We start from the raw sequence: 26,787 nt of genomic DNA on the forward strand, positions 1-26,787 counted from the left end.
TATTTTTGAGATGTTTAATAAGGTTTGAATAGTTCACTTGATCTAAATGTGCTTTGATAGTGGTAATATCATTTACACGAATGAAAAGGATATATACAGTTAATCTGAAAATATCTTTTGCTATGACCACTAGCTACGAATGTCACAGAACTGCACCAAATAAAAGAAAAACCACCACGCAGCTAAAATTCCTCAGGAGGTAAGATAACTTATCACAAGATGACAATGCACTCTGCACATCATTTCAAGAATCTTCATTATCGAATAGCTTCGGTGTACATTAAAGCGTTACCTAAATTTAAAAAAAGGACAGCAAGACTAGTTGAACAAACACAAGGAATAAAACTCACATCGTCTCAAACAAATGAATAAAACTTACGTCGCCTTAGTGCTTGACCAATGCTGAATTGACCACAGTGTACTGTCCTACCACGAGAAGCGAATATTAACTTTCCAAAACTGTATTTGAAACAACGTTGAATTGAAATCGAACAAGCTCCAGTTAAAATTACGGCACTTAATATATGGAAACAGAAAAGCTTTAATTTAAAGGGGAATGCAATACCCCCCCCCTAGAGCCTTCAAATTGAGTAAAGAAAATCACAAGAGATCGGTGCCTCAAACAGATAAATCCCACAATACCTACATTGGCAGGCCCGTAACTAGCACTTTTCCGGGGGGGGCGAATCCTCAACAAAGCGGACAAAGCATAAATCTGTTGCTTTTTTTTTAATTTTGAAAACCAGCAGGATTCATGATGTCGTTCCACTTGTTTTTAATGGGGTTACAAGTAAACTCCCGAAGAGGGGACTGACCGAGGCGAAAAATACCGAAGCACGCGGCATTTTTTTGGCGCAAAATGTTCTACTATATAGCTCAAAATCTTGTTTTGTCTAAAAAAGCGAACCTTTTAGTCACATGGGAGGGGAGTGCAGACGCTCCTCTTGCAACCCTCCCCCTAGTTACGGGCCTTTGGGAATCACAATCACAAGCTTTACAAGTAAATGCAAGTCCACTCTCAACCGATAGGACCTCAGAAAACGAGGGTTAAGTTAAAAATGATCTTTTGATTAGTACTTTCTTCAGAATTTAAGAAAATGTTGCTAATATGTAGCAAATAAAAATAAAACCAGATGTATACATCCTGATAAGAAGGCACTAAACATTATAAAATTCATTTAAAAATGAAACATAAAAAATTAAAATACAACATACATTTCCCAAGTACAGCATCTTCAGATTAATAATAGTAAAATCTCGGCTTGCAGTAAGAGATCTTTACCCAAGTATTATTATTGCTAAAAACGTACCTCTTACAAGTAAATTTGGTTAAAAGAATACATGTAAATGTGCTTTGAAATTCACAGAGGAAAAATATTACATGCCAGTAATATGCAAGCGGTATAAAGAATTCTGAAGCTCTACAAAGTAAAAATTGTTTTGTACATTTCCAAATACGTTCACATGAAGGTTCTTGAAGGTATTGTTTTAAGGGTCAACACAAACATTCACTAAAATTGAAACATAAAAGGTCCTGTCTGAAAAAAATCACTTTGTGTGACGAGAGAGACAGTGCTAAGTTTTATGTAAGAAACCAGATTTGAAAACTAGCATAGCAATCATACCCGGTAGTTGATATGTCACATGCCCTAGTTGTGAGGAGCTCCTAAAATCTCAACTCTTCTTGTATTAAGGTACTAAACACTACCAATGCTAACCCACAGCTGGAAATATTGCTACTGTTATGCAGCAGAAGATGACTACATCTTTTGAACACTGTATCGTGTTCATCAAATTTAAGAAAATATTTTTCTTGCACCATATTTAGGAAAAGGTCATATACTACAACTTCTCTACACTGTATACATTCTTAGTAAAAGTAACATGTAGATTGGAATAAAAACCAAGTGTCAAGGAAGTCCCTGAACACGTGATACAGAAAACAAAACTAACATGTAGATTGGAATAAAAACCAAGTGTCAAGGAAGTCCCTGAACACGTGATACAGAAAACAAAACTAACATGTAGACTGGAATAAAAACCAAGTGTCAAAAGAAGTCCCTGAACAAGTGATACAGAAAAAAACTTCAGAAGTGGACAGTTGACAAACATACACCTATTATATTTGCATCATTGGGACTACGAATAGGGCAACACAGAATTCACATCTTGCAACTCACCAGCACCTCTCTGAAAAGTATTCTCAATATTTACTGGCCATGACAAGCTGCCATAGGCAAGAACTAACTAAAATTACAGCTCACTACTTACACTTACTTGCATTATGTTGCATTCCAGCAAGCATTATTTCCACTACAACCAAATATAAAATAACAAAGTGACAGAAACTGGATAATGTCAACTGAATATAACCAACAGTGGGGTCCCAGGAAGGCTTCAAAGTAGCAACACTGACCTGTGACAGAATAGGAACATTATCGGGCACATCATGTCCCCATAACATCTAACACCATTAAGGATTGTGCCTCAGGCATGTACCGTAAAATGTCCAACATCTAACTCCATTAAACTTACATGATACCAAAATGCTAGCCATGCGGTGCACTGCAATTGGAGAACCTCATTTCATTCAACTCATTTCCATGCGACACACTTCAAATGCAATTTTCGTGCATTTCATGAGCTTCCTCTGTGGACAATAAATACCAGGAACTTATACAAACTTTGTAGATAATTTACCAGCAAAACTGAATCTCCTTCAATTTATTTCAAGCAAAATATCTTATCTGTTCTTATTAAGTGTAATGCTGTTCTTAAAATTGTTGTATTGTAGATCTGGCTTTGAAAAACTCGAGTGAGATGGCTCGTGCACCAAGGCATGACTGGGAGAAGGGGGCATGGGGGCACGTGCCTTTTACAGAAGTCTGTCTTTTCCCCTCCTGAGACCCCATTAGAAGTGTTGAAATGTACACAGCCTATGTACAAGCCACATTTCATTTACTTTCTGTGCCCCCCTAAAAAACAACTGCGCAACCTCAAAAGCTTCAGCCAAGTTACACCGCTACTCATATACAGGTAGAAGGTTTCTAAGTCACTACCTTCTAAGCCTTCTAATTACAGCTAGTTTGCAAGTCCTTGGTGATATTGGAGTCAATTCAGTTTTTTAGTCTTGCTTCAGCCAATCTAATATTTTGAAACTTCAGTATTTATGATGTTACTCAGAAAGATCAATTTGCTGATTTTTACAAAATAAAATATAAATTGTTCAAATGTTCAATACTCAGAGAGCAGGCTGTTCAGGAATCTGTTCATAAGCTGGTCCCAAGCCTCATAAATCAGTTACAACGTAGCCTGATGACTGATTCTCCTCAGCACCATTGCCTAAATCGGAAGGGTTCCTTCCCCGATGGGAGTGTATCCCATGCTGAGTGGATTTACGCGTACCTCCGTGATACTGGAATACCCTCTCCCCTGGTTTGGGGGAGGTTGAGTTGTACATGTCACCAAGGGGATCGTGGGGAGAGTAAGGTGGGGGATCTGGTGGGGGTGTTCCAGGCGTTGCAAATCGTGATCCAGCAAAGGGTGCATAGTGAGGTGGGTTCATCCCCTGGAAATGTTTGTTCCTGCTTGGAGCTGAAGTTGCAGTGGTGTAATTACCAGCTCCTGGGGTTGATTCTGTTGGAGTTTCAGGTGGGCTAGCTGCAGTTGGAACGCTGGTGCTTGGTGACAACACAGGTGAGAATTGCTCTGGAGTGGGTCCTGGAGACAATCTCTGGATGTGGCAAGTGTAGCAGAGGAGGTCATCATGAAGGGGATAGCACCTTTTACCATCCTCATCTGACAGCTGAAGGCCACAGTCCTGTCCGGATATAAACATGATATAGCTTTGACATTGCCACTCACAAGAGAGTTCCAATTACTGACTCACTGCTTGCAATGCCAGGCATACCTGGTCCAAATCTTCATTGGTTCAACAAACTTACTTGTGACATAAACACGAAGAATCCCATGAAGCACTGTGCATGTCTATGCATTACTTGTGGCAAAATGGTAAAAGCATCGAATAACGACCAAAGAGTTATCATTGATCTGTTTAGTCATAGAGAATATCTAAGTAGTTCAGTAATTATTTCCAATCTTTCCACTTACCAAACATCGGTAGCATTCCACATGAAAATCCTTATCCATTGATACCACTCGCACTGTCTCCATGGTACCCTAGGTGTAACCAAACAGCAGACTTCAAATGTCATTTACATTGTGTTATGATGGACCTGATTCAAAGAGTTTGGAACGCAAGATGCATGGCTTCTACTTGACTAGTACTTGTACATGGAAACTTTGTTAGTGGAAATGAAAATGTCAGGATGGCAGAAGACAGATGAGATTTACTTAGACACATCTGCTGAAAACTAACCAAGATGGTATAAATTGGTTGTTCTACATATCCGTTGGTATGCCTTTCTACTCAGTTATTACTCAAACACCAGGTAATGTTCCAATTTAGTCCTACAGCCAAACCTGACCTGAACATACGCAAGTGCATTTTGCTGATAAATCAATGACCTGTAAGAACGTGCACACACACCGATAGCGGTCTACAGGAAGAGACGTGGCATGATGTCTTCATTCAAACAACTGAACTCTGATGTCTAACATATTCAGTCAACTAAAACATAAAATATATAAATTGTCCCAGTGCATGATACTGTTATGCTACAACTTTAACAACGTTCCATTTCTTCTTTCAAATCTCTAACAAAAACTGAAAAGAGATGGAAGGGGAACCAGAAACTAGTTAAAGCAGGATATATTTATCCAAAGAATTTCTTACCAGCAGATCAGTAAACACTGCCATCGTGCCCTCACATAAAGATGTTCTTTAACAATCCTTGCAACATTTCATAATCTTCATATACATGTATGCCCATGCACTAAATGCAGTTTTTATGTTGGCTGGTATCAGTTAAGCTAATCTATGGTCTGTGTCCTTAGGATTGGAATAAAGCTACAGGTTGCGTGAACTCTACAGACGGTGAAAGTGCTTAGGCTTCATTGGAGTCTCTTGCTGCAACATTCCTGGCTGGCTGGGAGTAACTAAATAACAACTGGCACCCACTTTCAACAATATTTCCAGATGAATGACATCAAGTGAAAAACAGACATCTTCAAGCATGTAACTCCAATTCAAGCACAGCCAACGTGGTCAAAGGTGCGGCCAATCATGTGTACATGTATATGTATTGTATATCCTAACTCCTAGTTGGGATGTTACAAATGGAGGCCAGATTGAGAAGGGCGACAGAAGGGGAAAGGGTGCAAGTGAAAGGATCAGGTGGTGTCACCACTCTGCAGGATGATATGACATGATGCAGAGTGGAGCAGCAAATACAAGAAATACCTCTACCGGAGTAATGGCTTCTCTGCAGGCAGCACACTTGGGAGCATAGATCCTGTCATAATGAGATGAGAACAAAGGTACATATATCTTAAATAGCCCACAAGGAAGTAAATGCAATCATTAACTTAAAGATACAACATCTGTATATGAAGCATGCATAAAGATCTTCTGAACTGCAACCAAAATCTTGTTAAACTTGCAGTACTTTTTTCTTAATATGTCCATCTTCACACTACATGTGGAAGTGTCTTCAAGTCATTTTGTTGATATTTCCCTGTTACTAAATTTGAACATTTCTTAAGGACACCATAAAATATTCTAGATACAATTAAGTATGTGAGCTACCAGTTTAAACAGAGTGAAACCAAAGAAGGTTTTTGGTTTGAAATATAAAATTACCATTTCACTTGAATACTAAGTCTTCTAACTCTTTTTTTGTTCAATGAAGATTGAATTCACCTCATTAAAATCAAACCTAGTCATTTTTTTCACTCCATTTATGACACAGATGCTAATTGAGACAGAACAGGCTTGGTATGTTCAGATTCAAGTAATGAGAAAAGTTACAACCACTAGGGAACCACCACTGACACGTCGTTATCATATCCCGGGTCCTTAGTGCTTTCATGAACAAACAATCCCAATTCTTGAATAGCAAACAAGACACATTAATCAGTGACCGCCACAATCACATAAGAGACTGATAAACAAATAGTTGAAGTCTACAGTAGCACAGTGTCTGAAAACAATGCAGCTACAATGCAGCTATCAGCGATATCTTCACTACAGATGTCATAGGTTATGCATACAGCACTGACATACATCGGTATAAAAGACAAATTACGTTATATTCTAAAAATCAACTGTTGTCTGCTGAGGTACAGCTCATAGTCTTGGAAGATAGCAACAGTTTACTGGAACACACTCCTGGATTTATTGACTTTGGTTGCTTCAATACCAATACATTCTCATCTATCAAGAACCTGCCAAATACAAGGAAATGTAATTAAGGGAGTGACGTTTTAATATTACTCTTATCAGTTCAATTATTAAAGGGAGGTATTTGACATTAGCAGATGTCCATACTAATGGCCCAAGATACATTTACAACCTTTTAAAGTTTTTAATAGATCCTTTGCCTGAGATGAAATAGAGACAGGAACAACACACAGCATGTATACAGAAGTACCAGCTCACAGTCTGAACAATTACATGTACTTCATGCTGCAAACTAACATCATTCAAATATTCACAATATCACTTAACAAGTTTTTATTTCTGGGGTTGATATTTTTCTACAAACGACATGATGTCTGAAGATAGAATAAAACTAAAATTTGCATTTGAACAGAGGGTGCTTCCACTGTTCTCAGTCAATGGGTTGGTAAACAAGAAAACTGGCTTCAGGCTGGAAACATTTGAGAGAAATTCAAAATTTTCTGGCCATGTGATAATACTGTGTGAAGATAGTGTAAATAAATTTACACACTTTTTCCAATTTTAAATTCAACGTATGGTTGTATACCATATACTGGTACATTATATGTACCACATTGCAGTGTGTTTGATAAATTAATAATTAGTTGAGCAATCTGAGGCTTTGCAGTCTGAAAGGCAGAGTATCACAATTGATAACTACTTCTGAGCACTACAAAATAAACTTCACTTTGTTGTTTCTAAGCTTGCTACAGGTTTTTTTAATCAAAACATAAAGTAAATGACAGTAAGCTCAAACAAAAATACATGTAATGAACAAATCCAACATTGGTAAGTGGTAACAACCTCCACCAGGATAAAGAGTACATGTCCCATAGGGATGATTAATGACTGACCAATCCACCAGGGAACTAAAAAAACATCTTGCACATGATGCTGAAATGATTAATGCAGGAGGGAAAAATCATAATATACGAGTGGAAGCTTACACATTCTTGTAATACAAAATATGAAGCATGGAAATGATCGCAGTATAGAAAGAAGCAAACTGATTCAGAATGGAAGTGCCCATTTAACAATTGTTGCCTGCTGTGTAGGGGTCCATGGTGTTTCGTACACGCAAAGGGGCATGTGCCATTTGCCACCTCGGTTGTAAAAACCCCATGGACCCCGTCACTGCAGGCAGCAATTGTTTTATTATGCCATGGTCATAGATTTCACTGGAACGGTCTTATATGTGTAATATAAGCATATTTTATTGCAAGATAAATTAAAACACTTTGACAAATTGAAACACTTGAACAGTAAGTTAGATATTAAATTTCAAGGAAAATTATTGATTGCGATGTCCTTGTTGACCTATGTTTCTTTTTTCTTTGGATTTAACTGTATAACAAACTTGTTTGAAGCCTGGAATTCCTGAAGCACAGGGGGTTTTGTTGACTGGTTGAATTTCAAGACATTATTTACACCAAATTCCGTTGAAAAGTATTGCCAAGATTGAACAGGAGACTAGAAGATATAATGGCATGAGCATTTTGTATCAACAGCAATGGCGATCGCAGTAGAATTAGTGGTCAGAACATACTTGTGTTCCACGAGCATTGCTGGGTGCATGACAGAATTTTAATAGCCTGTGGGTTTCCATCATGGTCAGAGTGAAGATTGTAGCACATGCCAACAGACAGTGCTTCAACGTTCCCCACAATGCACATCTCTTACAATAACTGACGCGTAGTACCAGCGTGGCTATCCACCCTCGTACCCGAGATTAAACAATTACAACGTAGCAGACATGACACAACAACTGTGGGAAAGATCACTATTATCAATCATTTTTTGTGGCCTGGACAGTGCACTCGACACGTGAATGACATATGCACGCTTGTAGCATAGCATATGATCCATTCGCAACCAACAAAAATTCAGTATCTATGACCGTGGTATAGCAAACATACTTGGGCCATTTTCCAATACTCAACTTTGTCTCCGTCTCAGGCTTCGTCCCCAAACCAATCCCCGATTGTGGGCCTGAAGCATTTAAATCAAATTGGATTACTGTCAGTTTTTGCTCTCTCTTGCATCTTTTTTGATATTTTGTGGCACTATTAGACTAACTAGTGCACTTACAGCTTCAAAGTCAGGTCGTAAAAAAACAGTTGAAGCCTGAGACGGAGCCGAAGTTGAGTATTGGAAAACGGCCTTGGTGTTTTGCAATAGTGGGACTTGTCTGAATGATGCATAGAATGTCCAACACATGACACAAAAGATAGAGAATGCATGCATGCATTTAACAGATATGCATCACAGAGATACAGGCACATGTACATGTATGTGAACCATATGACTCCTGTACACTGAAGTTGTTCACAGAGCACATGGAAACAAAACTTTGGTTTAAAAGGTAACAGAAACAGAAAAAACAAATACATACAACCTTGAGAGACAACAGTTTATCCACAAACAAACTCAGAATATCAAAACAACGCTGAAATTACATGTTGGTTTACCTTCTCCTGGATCAGTGAAAGGACAAAAAAAGAAGAAGAGAAATCCAAGTACTGTACATGTATGTAATGTCAGTAAGTAATCATGGTAGCAACCTGTTTCACATAATGGTCATGATGATTGGAATGACATGACTGACAAGTGCATGTAATCTGGATAACATAACAAAATATCAAAATCAGTCGCCACTGTGACTTGAGAAAAAGTCCACTTTGATTGGCCATTTTTCTCGCATGCCTTGAGGCTTCAGTTGTAAACCAACGTAAATGTGCAGGTACCGTAATTTTCGGAATATCAGCTGCAGCTTACACGTTGATTATCACGCTGAGAAATGTCTCTGAGGCTTATACCTAGCAACCTTTGAAGGATAAAAATCAGTCATAAAAGCCGTGCATACCGTGTGCAGGTAGTGTAATCATATTTTCGATGGTTACCATTTACATGCGACAACTCAAACCTCAGGGAATAAACAGAATTCAACTTGTCCAGATTTTGAGTTAACGAAAGTCATGGAGTCACAATACACATACCGGTACGTGTACGAAATCACAACAAACATTACTTGCTCTGCTGTGACAACATTTTGGTGATTATTTTTCTGCTTTTTATTCATCTTGTGGTGTGTTTCATAAGCACAAATAATCACCTCGGTGCAGCTTATATGCTGGTACGCCTTATACACTGACTTTAAATCTTAGTTTGCCGATTTTTAACGTGCCGTGGCTTATACACCGGCGGCTTGGATTCTGAAAATTACAGTACATGAATGGCGTTTCAATGTGATGATGTGCACGTACATACATGTACAGTAAATACACATGGGCAAACAAACATGTACCTGTAGTTCTTCGTGTATATGAAAAGAGTTTGATGGTAAATTACATTTCATTTGCAGAAGCAACCCTTCAGATAAAAGTTTTGTTAATGGATTTTGTTGTACGTACATTATACCTATGCTATCTTTACAAACTGATTTAACTGATTCAAGCAAAAATATAATGTATTCACATGTACATGATGCTGCATGACTTTCCTGGTCTGAAACACCCTCTGACATGCTTTCTGTGGAGATTGCCCGAACCTGATCAGCTGATCTGGTTACCTGACAAAGTGTGGTCAGCTGACACCTATCGACCAATCAACAGCCTTTAGCAGGTTTTTGATAGAGATGCCACAGATTCTTACTGGCTAGCTACATCAACAGTAGCCCAGAAGTACATATACATGTACTTATACATGTACATATACACATGTACACAAGTACATGTACATTTACATATACTTCAATCTCAAGGAATCAAATCCATCATTAAAAACTGATTGTATACCTAACCTGACCCTTTCTGTTTTACAGAAAACTGTTTACCCCACTTGATTCTTAAAAATCCTATTTAAACACAGTGAGGACCCGTACTTGATGGGATTCTTTCTGCTGTTTGTAATGTACAAGTTTATGTATCAAAAAACAAGATATAAACAAAACTTGGAATTCCATGAACTCAACATAAAACAAATTACAAAATGAAGGGAAGCTTGAAGCTTAACAATGACATGTATGTCAACTGAAAAATGATGCTTCATGCTCAGTATCATTTATTTTGAAAAGGAATCTCATGTGAAAAATTGCCACATCTCAAAACCAACAAACTGGAAAAACACACTCAAACTACTTATAACGGCAGTGAATTCAGTTTCATGTTTGAATGAATTTAAGCGTATATGTTGACTGAGCATGAGACATTCTGGGGAAATTTCATAAGTGTGAAAACAGTTGAATATGACAAAGCATTACCTTCTCCTGAAGAATAGGCAGGCAGAAGGGAGAGAAGCAGAGAGTAAGTTATTATCATCTACAAATGAGGAACAGTTGGATTCAAAAATGACACAAATGGCCACAGGCAGAGCAGTGTTGTAGGCAAGCCCAACACAAGGCCATCAACAGGTGAAATAAAAGTAAAATTCCAAGTCTGGTCACAAGAAACCCGGAATGAAAACGGCAAAGGAATGCCATCCTCAATTTTTAGTAAAAGCAGTGACACATGACTGAGTGACTTGTGAGGACTCAGCAACAGCAATGAGGCACAGTCCATACGAAAGCAACAGCATGACACAACAGATATCCCATAATCAAAAAGAAACAACCCTGCAGGGGTACAACTAACTTAGAATGCATCCAGTAAAAGTTTAAACCCTAGATTCATCACCCTTCAAGATACCGGTAAGCTGAATTTGGGGTAGAGGGGAGGCATTTTCAACCTCTTCAAGATTACAGGCCTTCATGGAATGTACGTGTATGATTCCAGAAAAAAATCCAAACATATGTTGTGCAAAACCTACCCAAAACCGAAACTGACCCAATCTGAAACCAACACCAGGTCGGGTCGGAGCGGTTTTTCCAACATTTCAGTTGGATCAGGTCGGGTTCAGTTTTACATTTATGGTTTTTGGGTCAGTTACGCTATATTGTGAAAAACATTCAATAAACCAAAAATATTCAGGTGATAAATTTACTTTTTAGAGTTTCAGATTACATAGCCAAATTTATAAACAAACCCAGTGAGACACCATTCCAAGGGGCCATTACACTCATGCAGCAGTTTCAACCTGAGTGCGAGGGCGCACTTTGGCAATTGACTACTGCCTATTGGTCAAGGAGGATTTTCATGTGCGCGCACCGCCTGAGTGCGAACAGGATGGCCCCGTAGTAATGGCTTCTAATTTTGGACGTCGGATTTATCTATACATGTTTGTAGTGGCAGTGACGGGGCACATCAAAATAAAAACGCAAACACCAGATCAGAAACACGGTCGGCACAGCTGCACACATAATTCAAGCCAGTTCGGCCAACTTCGCATTTTTCACAAGAGTGGACGATTTTTCTTTTGGGAAAAATGAGGCTGATAAAAGAGATAAAGTTACATACGGAAATGTAGTAACCAATTCCGCATACTGTGTATATATTTTGATTCAAGCAATCGAAAAGACAATTACAAATCTTGTTCAAACAAAAGTTTGAATGCACAAAACATCGGAAAATACTTTGCTGTCCAAATTTTTTGAAAAGTTTATTTCGGAGCACAGTGATCTCTTTATATTTCCTGGTACCCACGATACTCTTGCAGGCATATGATGAAAAATGGTGAAATGCGCAATTGCACCGTTGGAATACCGAACAATGTGCATGGTTTACAGACATGCAGGAAGTTTATAGAGCAGGTCACCTTGTCACGACACAGGACAATACAACTACATGTACATATATTCATACAATACTGGCACATATGTAAGTTCAGGCACAAAAGGAATACAATTTGTATGAAATAAAGAATGATTAGCCTAAACCAGACATTTGGATTTTTTATTGGTTTGGGTCAGTTTTTCCATGATTTCTTGTCGGGTCAGATTGGTTTCGGTTCGGTTTCAGTTTATGTCTTTAATGCTTGAGGTCAATTTGGCCTAGTCACCCCGATCCGGTGCACGTTATTAGTCCGAACTAGCAACGCCTGTAACTTCACCTCAGCATAAGCCCAAGACACCAAATTTAAGGACGCGAAGTTGTGTGGTAAGTTTTATGTTTTTTTTTCTCTATATGTTCTTCCATTCTTCCTGAATTAAAAAAAATTTACACAAACACCATTTACACAAAGTACAAGGCAATCATGTACCCTCTATCTGGGTGTACTTGGACTTACTTGTGATAGTCTTTGACACAATAGATTTTATGATCAACATCAATGGTGAAGGGTACCCCATCTAAGCAGAGGTTGCAAACAACACAGCGAAAACAACCAGGATGGTAGGACTTGCCCATGGCTTGAAGTATCTGTCAAACAAATCAGACATTCATCAACTCTGGCCAACATTCTTGTGCTTTTGCTGAAACCTGCAATGCTGGCTTGTCAGTAAATATTCAATGGACCAGAGAAATGTAAACAGACTACTTGATATGCAATTATTTTCCACTCACTGGAGGCACGGGGTTCCACATATCCCCAAGTATGGGGAATGGGGTTAACAGAAACATGTTCTACATCACAACAGGTAGTAATTGATTTGTTATATTGTCCTATGAAAAAGATAAAAGCTGTGATTTACTCAGCAAAAGCATAACTGTCTCTCCAATGCCTCACAGTATGTGTTAGCAGCACTTGCTGCATGTCTGTGTACCTACATGTCCAGGTATGTCAGACTTTTGTGAAGGCATATTGCACATACATACAGCACAGCTGAGATTGGTCAGAGCAACATTAGAGATGGTCTGTGGGATGGGAATGGCAATAGGAAGTTTAAAGCAGCTTTTCCCTTCCGCTTTTTCCGGTCAAACTTTTGGACCTGGACATTATGTCTTTTGGGAAAAGAACTTGATTAGTTTTCACAGACAGGGTTTAGTTGGTACATGTACTTGGGAATTAACATTGTTGTACTTGGGAAGTAACATAACTTATCTCTGGCAAGAGTGAAACGGAAAACACTGTTCAGTCCGTTTTTTCCCTCTTCTAGTACAACTGGAAGAGGAAACAGAAACTTACATGTGTACATGCACGTAAGCATGAACAGGGACTTCCAGGCTACGTACATAACCCCCTCCCCCGGACCATCCCATATGATTCTCATCAGCCTAGTCATGACAGGCAGCTCATTGAATGTAGAAGACACACTAATAACCAGCAAGGCTGGAATGCCTGCAGAACTATCCAGCTGATACAGTACTGGTCTTTCTCCAAAATTATGAATAATAATAAAAGAAAAGAAAATAAATAAAACGAACTTTTCTTGACCCTGCGTAATACTGAACCTGATATCTGCAAGTAAATTAACATCTGATACAGAATTTTGATCAGAAAGGTATTATTTCAACATTTTATCAATTTTCAGGAACATTCTAGTTAACATTATCACCTGGCTACATGTACATGTAGGGTGGAAATGTTTGTATCATGATTTCATTTTCCCAGCAAAATTACATACATGTACATCAAAGTGAACATGTACACTCGCTGCCCTGGATATTACTCACTGTGTCCATAATGAGATGTCCACATACTGCACATTTCTCTGCTGTCTGCTGAAAGCCAGAATACTATAAGAAACAGAGATAATATGCTGGTAGTCAAGTATCTCTTTACATTACATATGTGCCAGTTAGCACAATGCTTCAGCTATTCAAAACTGCAGGTACCCTATCAATTATTAAAAAAAAAAGCATATATGGTATACAGTACTCGTAAAACGGTACTTTATGTACACCAAACTCTGTAAAATATGGGGAAAAAAAAAACAACAAAAAAACTTACACAGGTAAACATGTAAAGTCTCTGGTAATATATGAAGGGTTTAATTCCAAAATGAGATATATCCATTCGAAAAACATGCAATTTTTCCACAATTATGAAAGATCGAAGAGCTTAGCAGTGTACCACTTATACTTAAACTTCTTCGTTACTGTACTGACTCATTAAAGTTATGTTGGGCTGTCTAAAAGCTGCAGAAACTGTTGGCAAGCAACTAAGAGAGCGTAAGATTCTGAACGATGCCAAATTGGCACCTATCGCATTTGGGAAATAAACTCTTCATATGTTAGCTGAACATTTTCTGTACTAAAGTAATAGCCTTTTACTGCATAAGTTCTGGTACATGTATGTATAAAAAAAGACAATTAGAAAACATGCAGTAAATTATCCATTATATCCAATATCCATCCATTAAATTATCCATACCAGATAGTCTTCTTCACAGTAAACATTGCCATGGACATTGTAGAACGCCTTGCCTCTCAGAGTTCGTCCTGCCGAGAGAAAGAAATACATGCATGGCTCAATCCCATTACAAAGGCACAATTGAGGTACTGGAAAATCTGAAATTTGAATTTGACAAAAAGGTGTTGTTTTTGTTTCATATTAACTCATCATTCCTCAGAAACATTTTTGTGAAATATTAACACAAAATACCTGCAGACTCGTTTTTGGCATACTGTACCCTATCATTAAATTGACCCATTTCATTCTATGTAAATTCTGTTACGCGGAGTTCTGTCGTTAACACATATTTTAGATTTCAAGACTGTTAACAATTTCCTTCTGATGAAGATTTCAGATGGAGGGAACCATGTCAACAAAGGTTTTTAGCAGACAAGAAACAAAAAATTGTTTTTGAATGCAGAAATTAACTGCAGAAAGATAGGGTTAAACATACTACTTGTGTAACATACGGTACCGTGTTGTAAAAGGAAACTTACGTTACCATATTGAGCTTAATTCATTATCATACCACAGTTTTTTTTTTAATTGGCTATAATAATCCCTGTGTAAAAATGCTTAGGCTTAATTACATGTATACCGGTACTTCAACAATTTCAAACTTGCGTCAAACTAACTCTTCAACTATTCAAAACAGATTACACACCACAAATGTTCAAATGTGAGGAAACATATGTTACAGCAATGACTTTATCCAGGTTGTAGTTTTAAGGTGAAAATTCAGAAGATTGTTAAATTATTCACTAATATCTCATGAAAGAACATATTCATGTGTTTAAAAACGGTCATTTCAGGGTTAACTACAACATTTAACCCTAACCTTCCCCAACCACACAGAATTAAACAGTAGTAAAGTGTTTAATTCTGTGGGGATAGGTCTGGTAGGCCCATAACAGCTGGCTTTTGCATTGGGTTTGGCATACCTCAGAAAAACAAAGTCCAACAGCCTCTGTGCACAAAGTCCCATATGGGTGTTTAACTTTGTGTGAATGGGGAAGGTTAGGGCCAGCAACCCTAGGGGGGTTAGGGTTAACAAAAGTAGAGGCAGAAATGACCCAAACCATCTGCATCCATTATCTTGGCGCCAGCTGCAGCATGGTCCCGGCCGCATTTTAAAAAAATCTCTAAATCGGTTGCTAGGGTGTCTGTAACTAATGGTGGCTCTGTTGAATTTCTAATTTCTTAATGCGTGATGATCAATTGTAAGAAAAACAAATAATTTTGAAATTATGGTAATGTTCACGTATGTTCCGAAACGTGTTTCGAAGAATGCTTCTGGTAGCTATTGGACCAAGCTGTAAAAGGATTTTCCCAGCATTATTTTGAGATAAAGAAGACCGGAGACTACATGTAATCTTTTACTTGTGTACATAATGAGCTCGTAATTTCTACCATAGTAATAAAATGTTGTAACGTGTGTTACAACCATTAAATCCCCCTTTTTCAATCGGTAATAGGGCGATCACTGCCTGTTACCAAACAATTTTGAAGCAGCCAATTGTTTAATACTGTTGTCATACCTTCTGTCATCAACTCTACGCTCCAAATTGGAAAAACGCTAAAACGCTTGTCTAACTTCCAGATTTTCATTTGTTATTCTTTGCGACAGGTGAAATCTGTATCCATGGCTAGATTAAGGGGGGGGGAATAAAAAAAAAGCCTATTCATGGGCAATGAATTCTAATGTCTCTTTTATCTTTGTGGGTGGGATTTTGAAATGCCTTTGTTTGGAAAGTTAAGAGTCATTTATTTCTTTTTTTATGGGCTTTTAAACTCATGCAACAGGAAAATTTTGGTTTGTGCCAATTTAACGGGATTGCACTGTATGCACATCTGTATCATTTCAGGAAATACAATGTAGTTCTAGACCCTCTCACAATCCATGTCACTTCAGTAGTCAAGGTCATCCAATTTTTAGCACGGACTTGCAAGGAACGCGACTAAAGAAATGGGGGGGGGGATGGAAGGGTGTTGTGCGACAAGCGCCCCCTACGTTCAAACTCTTTTCATTCAGTCTTGTGTGGCGATGGCGTGCACATCCTTTGTTTCTTAGCTGCGTGGAGATGGACCACGATGAGTCTTCGAAACCACGAACAGTTGGTAATAACTGATCATTTCAAGTGTGACTCTAAGTATTTAAACCCGTAGTATAATATATTTCTTATGCAGGACTCTCATTTGTCAGAAAAGGTAATTTTCGAGATGAAACCTGTCTTTAGGAGAAATATTTTGTTTCATTTTGTTTACTTGCTATTCCTTTTTGACTGTGCCGTTCCAACTTTCTTGCCCAAGTTTCTGTGGCGTTGGTTGGCTGTGCATGCAGCATCTCCACGCGGTAAGTTTGGATCAAACGTAAAGAATTTTTGACGCGTACATGTATGCGTACCAAACCCAATTGAGAACATTTGAATGGGACGCATCACTCGTTTTTTATAACGGTGCTGAAAAAGGGTCATGTTGAAGGGTAAGGATTTGCTTGAAAGGACTACAGTCTGAAGGTGAGGCCTTTAAACATACATTTCAGCAAAAAAACTCAATGCTGAAGGTGGTAGTTTTACAAATTAAACCGTTATGCATGGATTTTAGGGGTGTTAATTTGAGGAGATCACGGCCCATTGTGTGCATTATAAGCATGTTCGCGTGCAGGATTCACAGCAGGATCGAGAAGCAACAAATGGGAATCCTTTACTAGAATCTCCAAAGGACTTGTGTACATATTGAAAATAGAAGGATTGCTTTAACAATCCTTGCAGATAATAAAAATGCCGGAGATTGTAGCTTTAAATGATACAGTTCCTTATGAACACCCCTTTCGATGAATGGAATAGGCACACAGGCCATTGTACGCACATCATGCGTAAACCCCTTCCATCCCCCTGACAAAAAGAATGATCGCAGTGTTGCACAACTGTTTTCAACTTTTTCCCTATCAACATTCCTTAATTAATTTTTTCTGTCAAAGCATTAATCATTAATGTTTTGATTTTGCATTCTCAATCTAAAAGAACCGACTGCAAACAAATCACTGCAAGCATTAAATAAACCGGGGCCTTTACAAAAAGAATTTGATGAAACTATACGCACACGTGCACATGCAGGTATTGCACATACGTGTACATGTACTTGACATGTACAGGTATATGTTCAAATCTGTACATGTGAAACTGTTGATGTACATACATGTACATAAAATAAAATGAATATTGATGTATGCATGTACACTGTACATATGTATGAAAGCAAGCATGTACCGGTACACGTGTATGTCTATGATTTGCAGAGTTGCTGCATGATTGTGGGCCACAATTTACATGCATTGGGTGTCATGTCAAATAATGGTCTGAATAAATCGGCATCAATTAAATGAAAAGGGGCATCAAGTAAAGCCACTTAACAAACATGTACTGGTGGTACATGTAAATGGCCTTCCCAGAAATCGACAATGAGTGATTATTTTCATTTCCTGCATTCAGTGAAATAACTTTGAAGGCCTCAAGGGTGCTATTGAAGTGTCCTTGCACACTTAATTCAAAAGCAGTTAAAATTACTGAAAGTGTGGATTGTTGAAGGAGGGCAAAGGTGCATAAATGCAGTACAATGTACATGTATGGTGAGCACCTGTGTGGGCAGGTGAAACTTTGGACTTTATCTCAACTTACATAACGTACATGTACATGTAGGCCTGACTGTACATGTGCAAAACAGAGGTGTAAAAACAAAATTGATTATTGCCATGTCAGCTTTACAAACGTATGGTACATGTACATGTCCTTGTATACATGTGTAACTGAGTACATACATGTACATGTACGCATGCGTATTTGGAGTGTCCAAACATGTTAAAAATCACTTTCACTAATTTCTCAATCTTGCACACAGGCAATTAACATTAGTGCATGTACATGTAAGCCCAACACTGTAACATAGATAATTCACGACCAAATAAACCATACATGTACTTGAATGAAACGTTATCACTGTTATCATTTATCTGAAAATCGGTGACAAGACTACAATGAAGCATGTCAGACATTTATTGTGAAGTACTTCAAAATCTCCACAGATACAAGTATTTAGTGTTAGGCAAGAGAATGTTGGATCCATCAGACCAGCCGTTGGTTGTTTGCCAGGATTTAAAAATGTACCTTTTCAAAAGTTTCCAGTGTTAAATGTTGACAAAGAAACTGAAAAGAATAATAAATGCCTACACAATACACCGTTGATGTACACAATGCATACATACATTGGAAGAAAGGACATGTACATGTATGTACATGTACATGTAGCATTGAGCTTGTTCCAATCTTTATTACAATGAAGAGCATGAACAGAGTGGCATTTTTGCCCAGTAGCATAAACTTAGTCCTAATTTGGTTGCAGTACTGACAGTGAATACTGATGTACATGTACATGTATACCCATGCCCATACTAGTGGTGTAATGGGGCTCTGGGACAGGTTTTGCTAATGCAGCCAAGAATCTATGGCATGAATGGGGATGATAAATTGGGGTGAAGTTTATCAACCTGTCAATGTGATATAGCAGAGGGTCATTTCAGGTCTCCAGATATAAAACACGCCCTGGAATCTTTTGTTGGGGGGGGGGGGAATGACACAGACCAGATGTGCCCACATATGCAGACTCCCTGAGGTACATGTACCAGAAGAAACAAACACTAGATCTACCTTGTTGTATACAAATGTGTTGTGTTGTTTCTCATCAACTTTGACTCTTGTCTTTAAGCAAGCATAACATTTTACTCCTTCACAATGGATAGAGTGAACATACTGGACTTCAAAAAAATGCAATTAGTAGACTTTTGCTATCTCACTTAAGGAGTCTTGTGTCTGACACAAGGAATGCTCACAATTTTATCGCAGGCTTTCACACAGTACAATTTTGCATCAAAGCAAAATTTTAGAGGTCTTGATCTGTGTGGCAAACATGCAGGACAGGCTGTGCAATTTGGTGACAGGGTCGCCCTTTTATACAGTATGATATATCCATGCGTTTGTGACATCAATGCAATCTCATCGTGCAGGACCTGTGTTTTAAATGCCTGTGAAAAAGGGCCTTAGACCCATTTTACAACGAGGAAAGCTAAACAGTGACATTCAGTGTAAATGGTCCGTTCCTCTCAGATATAGACAAATCCAAGGAGACAGCTGTTCCTGCAGAATCATCACACTCACAAGTCTGAACTTGAGCATGTGCATGCATTTGGACTAGTCAAAACATTGTATTGGTCTGAGAGAAATGTATCCTAAAAGATACCGTACAGAAGTCTATATTTTGTCCAGGGTGTTTGCCTTTACAAACCTCAAAGGTTTGTATTATTTTAACATACAAAGAAAAAAGAACCATAAAAACAGCTGTTAAATTTACTGTAACAATAGTAATGTGATTCAGGGCTAACAATTTTCTGGCATGATTGTATGTACATCAAAATCGTCAAACCCGTTTTACATGGATCACTCTGTCGGCTACGAATGTACAGTGGATTTTCTTTGCACACAAACAAAATTTACATCTATTTCCATGTTTAAATGTACCTAAAAAATGAAAACGTTATTTCTCTGCTGTGCATATGTGGGTGTAAACAGGAACAAAAATTGAGTTACAAGTTACAACATACATGTTAATCGCCCAACAATTTCACTTCAGTTATAGCTAGCCTAATGATGTACAGAAAGAACAGGTCTTTGATGCTCAGGTAATAATTGAAACTAAGTACTCCCATCAGAAAACATGTCTGGTCCCTTCTACTCACTTTTTGGCTTCCCCAAACAAGTCATCATTGTTGCTATTTACATTCCTCTTTCATCTTCTTCTCCCCAAACAGGGTTTGTTCATGATTTATCCTGCGAAGTTACCTGCTCATGTGAAATTTAATATACATGTACATACATGTATCTTAACTTGTTCTGAACAAAGACGATTTATCAAAGATGGTCTGTGATCAATGATGTTGTTTGAGACATTAAAGTTCGGTATATGTAGAAAACTAAAGTAAATGTCTGACTGGGTTCAAATTATGCATGCGTATCAAAAACTGAATTGAAGAAAATATGATGTCATGATCAAATATCCATGTTTTTAAAACCCTGCGAGACAGGACAGATTGTTTTGAAACAATACAAGCACCATATGCATACTTCATAAAGTGAAACATAGTAAATACATGTACCCAAAAATTCTGTTTTGTTCTTGGGTGGACAACACGGCTGGTCGTGTTTTTCTTATGTTATTAATTTCATGCACACTTTCCTGTCTGAGGATCATATATTTGTATTGTTTTCTGAAGAAAACTACCATTTGGTTTCACTACTCTCATAGCCTGCAGAGTGACCAATTCATATATGTGCATGAAATCAGTCACATGAAATTAGACAATGTATGTATTAAATTCACTGGTACATGTGTACAGGCAGAGGCAGATGAGCACGTAAATCAAAACCCTGCTCCTTGATGTGTACAATGATAGACTTGTATATCATGAAGTTAGCCTGTATTCATGAGAGCATGTTGCTGGAAAATGTTGTGCAACTATGGGCCCTCTACAGACATACATGTACATGTAAATCACCAATCTCTAAATAAGAAACATATGAAACAATTGCTATGAATGCTTTATAGCCCCAAACCCCCAATTGCTTAGGCTGTTTCCATTGTACCTGTTTACATGCATGTATTGTTTACTTTACAAAAATCACTGAGACTGGAGCCCAAAGACCACTTGGGGCCATCCTTTTTTTGAACCTTGCGATAATTGGGAAGCAATGTTTTTGTAACACACTGCACGCACTACCTGTATGGTTACCTAGCCTACTGTATGGTGGCTTACCACAGGAACAGCATGTGAAGCAATTAGTGTGGTAGAGGTTGCCCATAGCTTGACATGCCTGTCCTGCACCGGTCACCTTCTCTCCACACTTCACACAGCAACCTAACAAACAAAAACATAAATATTGTCACAAACAGGCTTCATGTACACGTACTAACCTAAATGGGTTAATTCCTAAAAGATGTAAAATTTGGGCCCACACAATCTAAATCTTTTTGGAGACAATTTTCACACCTAACACTTGCCGTCAATGTCAACCTGTCTGGGCATTTGTATGTGTGTGTGTGTACGTGTATGGGGGATCAGCATACAGCACAAAGTCAGGTGTAGGCCTACCCAAAAGAGGCAGTTTTATATAGGGGCCTCTCAGTCTGTTTTTGTGCAAATTGTGATGAATATGCTTGTTATCCCCATCCTCAATTTTTGCCTCGGTTTGCTGGAAGTCTGAAATTTTTGGACAGATACATCCACTAGTTTGATAAAGTTGCTTTAAGGATGTTGATGATTGCTGAATCCCAGGATTCTTGATTGATGGCAAGGATCCCAGCAGCAAATTTTTGTCAAAAAGTGTTTTCTAAAATTAATTTCAGCTAGCTTCGATTACATAATTAGCCTAATTATTGTGTACACACAGGTACATGTTTGAGTTCAAGTGGGCCATCTTTCGGTAGGTACAGGTACAATTATTTTGTATGATTGGTTGATCCTGTGTGAAACCTCAAACTTCCCTGAATTAGAAAGGCAATAAGTCTTACCGCTAATACCACATGGCTGATTTTGCACAACTATGGAAGGGCACCGTTTCTTTCCCATGATGCCTCTATACTACTGTGCAAAATCACTTTTGCAGTATACTATTAGCGATAAAGATTATTGGCTGATGGCAAAATTTGGACAACCAGTGCAAGGAGTTTGGCTGATTAGGGCAAAGAATGATCTAGCGACAGCACAAGGATCGAGCAATCATGCAGATCACGCTAAACAAGTAACATACATATGCATTAATACTTGTTTTGTTTGTTCATTTTCTCCACATAGCTGGCAACTCACCAAACTCTTCACCATCAGGGTTTTCTGCCAATTCAATTTCCAATTGTCTGGTCAACTCTTCCAGTTTCCTTTCAGCCTCAGATGGTCCATTTCCTTTGGGTGGGACAACATCATAACGAAGGAGGGGGTTCTTCCTGGGTAAGGGGGCAGAATTAATATCTGATGTCTCTTGTATCTTTTTGGTTGAACTAACACTAACAGGTTCAGAGGCTAATCCCTTTGTTACTGACATGACTGATGGTGGTCCTGTTTGTTTCATATTTTCTGCGTTATACTGAGCACTTTTTGTACCATTCAACTGAAAGGAAGGTGCATCATCTGAGTTCACTGATCCAGATTTATTGTGCATGTGCTTTGTTTCTTGATAATACTGACTGTTTTCAGTACGTGAAATGGAAGACTTTTCAGCTGATGATGAAAGTGGTAGATTACTGCGACGTGAGAATGATGCTTCCTTAATAGGAAGCGAATCAGCTCTCTCTACCTTCTGAACAAGTCTATACCAATCCTGGTTGTTCAGATTTGGTTGTTCTACATGAGTGTCACTTGACTCAGGCAATTTCCGGGACTCCTTTAAACTCTCCTTGGAGGAACGTTTGGTCTTTCTGTTGCTCTGACTCGCTCTTGCCCAATCACGATCTTGTGAATGACTGGATCCAGTGTCAGTTGAGCTACTGCTGGTGATGGAGGACCGATTGGAGCTTGACCCTGATTGTCTTGAAGAAAATGGCTGATCATGTGAAGACTGAACTGCCGACTGCCGGTCTGAAGCTGCCTGTGATCTTGGAAGATTTTGCTGCTGTTCCTGTGGCACCAACGGTGTTTCAGACCTACACGCATGTGAACGGCTCGAACTCACAGTCACGCTAGTATGCCCCTCACTGACTTCTGCTGATATTTTCCTGTTGTCCCTGGCCTGGTTCCCCTGGAATCCTATTTGCATCTGCCGGTCAGGCCTACCCGTATACGCATCGTGTATGTACTCATAATCACTGTATTTCCCTGCAGAGGAAAAATCGGTTTTATTCGATCTCTCCGTTGACGAACGCAGCGACTTTTTCGACGCACGGTTACTGTGTTTGTGGCTGCTTTGACTGCCTGGAGTGACTAATGATTGTGGCATCCGCACAGTACCCTCTGAACCCGAGTGCCACTGATCGGTTTGCGGATTGGTTACAAAAGATGACCCCAGGCTGCCGTATTTGGACTCATCAATGTGTGGCGCGAAGCTAGATTTTACGGAAGATTTTCTAAGTTCACGGTGCTCACTCGGAGAGCCTGATCCTGACTGATCGCTCTCCCAGCCCCTAGATTCCTGGTGATATTGATACGAGCCTCGAGTTGGATCATATTCCCGCTCAACCTGTCCAGTTTGTTCCCGACTATGCTGGGTGTAAATGGTGGTGTCCTGGGAATGGGACGCGTTACGGTGGTTGCCGTGACGATCACTTCCTGTGCGGTTGCGAATGTCACTTCCGCGTAAATTTCGCACAACAAAATCACTATTTAAAGCCCTTTCATCTGCACAGTCACCGTCCAAACATTCGTGTTTGCCCTTGCTATTTCTTGTCCATTTCTTTTCGGAATTGGCTTCTGAGTAAATATCGGCATCAGAATACAAATCACTGTAGTTTCCTTCGCTGAGTTTCCCAGACTCGGATGAGCGGAGTTTCGATTTCGAAAAACTGCTTCCTGTTTCGCCGTACTGATTTTCCTGGTCCAAATAACCTGAACTATGCTGTCCTTGAGATTGTAAAATTTCATTATAGATCTTGTATCGCCAGGATGAATCTTCCATATTTTAGATACGTGAGAATGAAGCGATGCGTATCCAAATCAAAGGTGTCAAGGAGTAAACATTCTCTGTGTATAGTTGTTCTCATCAATCAGCAGTAGTCTGTTAGCATATAACGGGCCGCCCACGCACGTACTGTTGGTGCCACAGTGTGTGATGGCATGGTGCAGGTTGTCGTCCATGTCATCAATGGCGAGTTGCGGAGTGATATTTTTTCGTCAAATCCATGAAGGGTTAAAAATAGCCCCAACTTTGTGCATAATGAACGTGCACCCAAAACTTTAACTCCAAATGTATCGTAAACATTTTTGCCAAATATCCGCATCTTTCTTTCACACACATACAGTATATTGAAGGACAAGTCAATAACACTGTATGAACTTCTTGACAAGTTGATATAGTTATGCGGACGTATACATAATTCTTCATGCTTTTAGGTCTGGCTGGCGTGCACGTTGTGCAGTGGCCCTCGTGGCTGGCCAATGCGCGAGGCCGGCAACTGCACCAGTTTCCTCAAAAGAAATTCGTTGAAATTAATTCAAAACAACAAACGAATTAATATATCCTCATTAATAAGGAAACATACGCAGCCATTGGCATTACTGCAGATAATCAATGGGGGCCTAACATCTTAATATGGAGGACACCGACTTTCTGTGGTGTGGTTTTTTTGGGGGGGGCAAGCTTTTGTTAGCCTTGTTAAATATCCATTCATCCGGGGTTTTTTTAGTAGGGGCATGGGGGTGCACCCAGCCCCCCCCCATGGCTACGCCCCTGCTGTCCCTGGTCCACCCCATCCAGTTCCTGGGGATTTTCATTTGAAAAAATTATAAAACCCCCACTCTGGGACAAAATTGGTCCAGTGCGAAAACATGTTTCACAGTGATCAAAACCTGCACCCTGGGACCAAACCATACATTAAACCTAGGGAGCAAGAGTTAGGGTGTGTAGGGGAAAAGAATTTATACCTTAATGCAGTGCATAATATTGACCGAAGTATAGGGCGGATGCTGTCATCCGGTATTTTACTTCTTGGAAGGTGCGGTGACTTCTTACGATAAAAAGATTATGATGGGGAATTTGAAATCGTTAATCTTTATTTATCCCATAGAGTTTGTTCTAAAACGTTTCTCCAATCGTTTCATATCTGGAATTTAGTTTCTAAAATTGCCGTTTTCTCGCTCGAGCCAAAACGGTTTCAACGTTGGATTAAGAGTTTCGTAGGCTCAGTACTGGCCAGTGAAGGCGGATGGGGGGGGGGGGCAACGGGGACCATGCCCCACCCTCAAATAAAACTGAGGAGGATGTGCTTTCATCGATAAGGTTTAATAAGATATTAAGTGTGTTAAATGTGAGGTTTTTTGTATGGAAAGAACCATTCTATTCAAGAAATTGTTTCTGAGCAGCTGCTGAATTTTGACTGGTGCGATCACTAATGCAAAAGTGCACTGGGAACATCTGCTTACTTATTTTGTCCACCCCCCAAGAAAAAAGTGGGTCTGGATCCGCTCCATTCTCAGTAGGCACTGTACTCCAACATCGACGTAGCAGCAGCAATATCACAGCCTTGGAGCCTCATACTTCAAGCTGTGTACGGCAAGTTATATAATTGTGTTTAACCTGCAAGTTTGTTTGAATCGCAAATAAAAGAGGTTATTTTGTGTGGGTGTCTATTTGTTTTACAGCAGACAGTGTTATTTTAGCAGGGCCCTCATGAACATTTTGTTTTTCCTTGGCCATTGCCACTGTGCTCACTCTAGTCTTATCCGGCCCTGTCGAGCTGCCAGTCGGGTAATTCATTTGACACAGCAATTTACATGAACGACAACACCAACAATTTCAGTAGATAACATCACTGGGGGGGGGAGCGGGTTAGCGTGTTAGCGTAGCGGTTCTTTCCTCGCTTTGCACCAATGAGGCCAGGGTTCGAGTCCCAGCTCGGCCAGGGCTTTAAGTGCATTTGGTTTCCAGTCTATACTCGCTCTCGCAGGTTTTCTCTTAGTACTCCGATTTCCTCCGTATAGTTATTGGCGCAAACAGCCTTAGTAGCTGCAAGCGCCGTTAAACCAAAACAACATCACTTTGTGGTCACATACTCCACCCCCCCCCCAAAGAGGAGCCCGTACGTAGTTATATCTGTCCGGGGAGGGACTGAGAAGGCTCATTTTGCCGAATGTAACAGGCTGCAGATTTTAAACGCAAAACCTTTGATGGAAGCAAAATTTGGACTGTAAAAATTCATCCTAAATACAGAAACGTGGTGGTGATACTTGACGACAACCATGTAGGCCATAAAGGTGAGAGAATGTATTCTAAGCATACAATGGGGGGGGGAGGGGAATCTCAAACGGCCGGACCCCCTTTTCGGAGGGGGGATGTTCCCCAGATTTATCCTGTAACACAGAAAAGGGCGCATTAATTTTGTCCATTTTGAAGGGTGTGGTCGCATCATTTACGCATTTTAAAAACGAATTTGCTTGCGCTACAAAGTATATAGCTGGCAAATAGTGTTTGCACGGCATTCAGTTTGAGTGA

The 26,787-nt window shown here is 39.3% G+C and overlaps 1 protein-coding gene across 2 annotated transcripts; it reads right to left on the minus strand.

Moving 5' to 3' along the window:
- On the minus strand, nucleotides 1-24,424 carry LOC110988977 (uncharacterized). 2 transcript variants are annotated; one of them, XM_022253012.2, is made up of 8 exons: nucleotides 22,458-24,424; nucleotides 21,408-21,509; nucleotides 14,525-14,592; nucleotides 13,825-13,887; nucleotides 12,500-12,630; nucleotides 5,369-5,414; nucleotides 4,111-4,179; nucleotides 1-3,820 (listed from the first exon to the last, which is right to left on the minus strand). In XM_022253012.2, exons 1-8 carry the CDS (start codon nucleotides 24,253-24,255, stop codon nucleotides 3,290-3,292), a joined length of 2,808 nt encoding a protein of 935 aa, XP_022108704.2. In that variant the 5' UTR covers nucleotides 24,256-24,424; the 3' UTR covers nucleotides 1-3,289. The 2 variants fall into 2 exon arrangements, with proteins under 2 accessions (XP_022108704.2, XP_022108702.2); XM_022253010.2 differs by having other exon boundaries at nucleotides 5,363-5,414.
- Nucleotides 24,425-26,787: the final 2,363 nt, after the last annotated feature.

The sequence above is a fragment of the Acanthaster planci genome, linkage group LG06 (genome assembly GCF_054643075.1).
Source record: "Acanthaster planci isolate LZ-2023a linkage group LG06, COTS_SCS, whole genome shotgun sequence".
Lineage (NCBI taxonomy): Eukaryota > Metazoa > Echinodermata > Asteroidea > Valvatida > Acanthasteridae > Acanthaster > Acanthaster planci.

Coding starts and splice junctions, on each gene's coding strand:
- LOC110988977 (XM_022253010.2), bottom strand. CDS start 24,255: ATGGAAGATTCATCCTGGCGATACAAGATCTATAATGAAATTTTACAA. Junction 21,510..22,457: donor CCCTGATGGTGAAGAGTTTG/GTGAGTTGCCAG, acceptor TTTGTTTGTTAG/GTTGCTGTGTGAAGTGTGGA. Junction 5,415..12,499: donor TGTGTCAAAGACTATCACAA/GTAAGTCCAAGT, acceptor TCATTATGACAG/GATCTATGCTCCCAAGTGTG.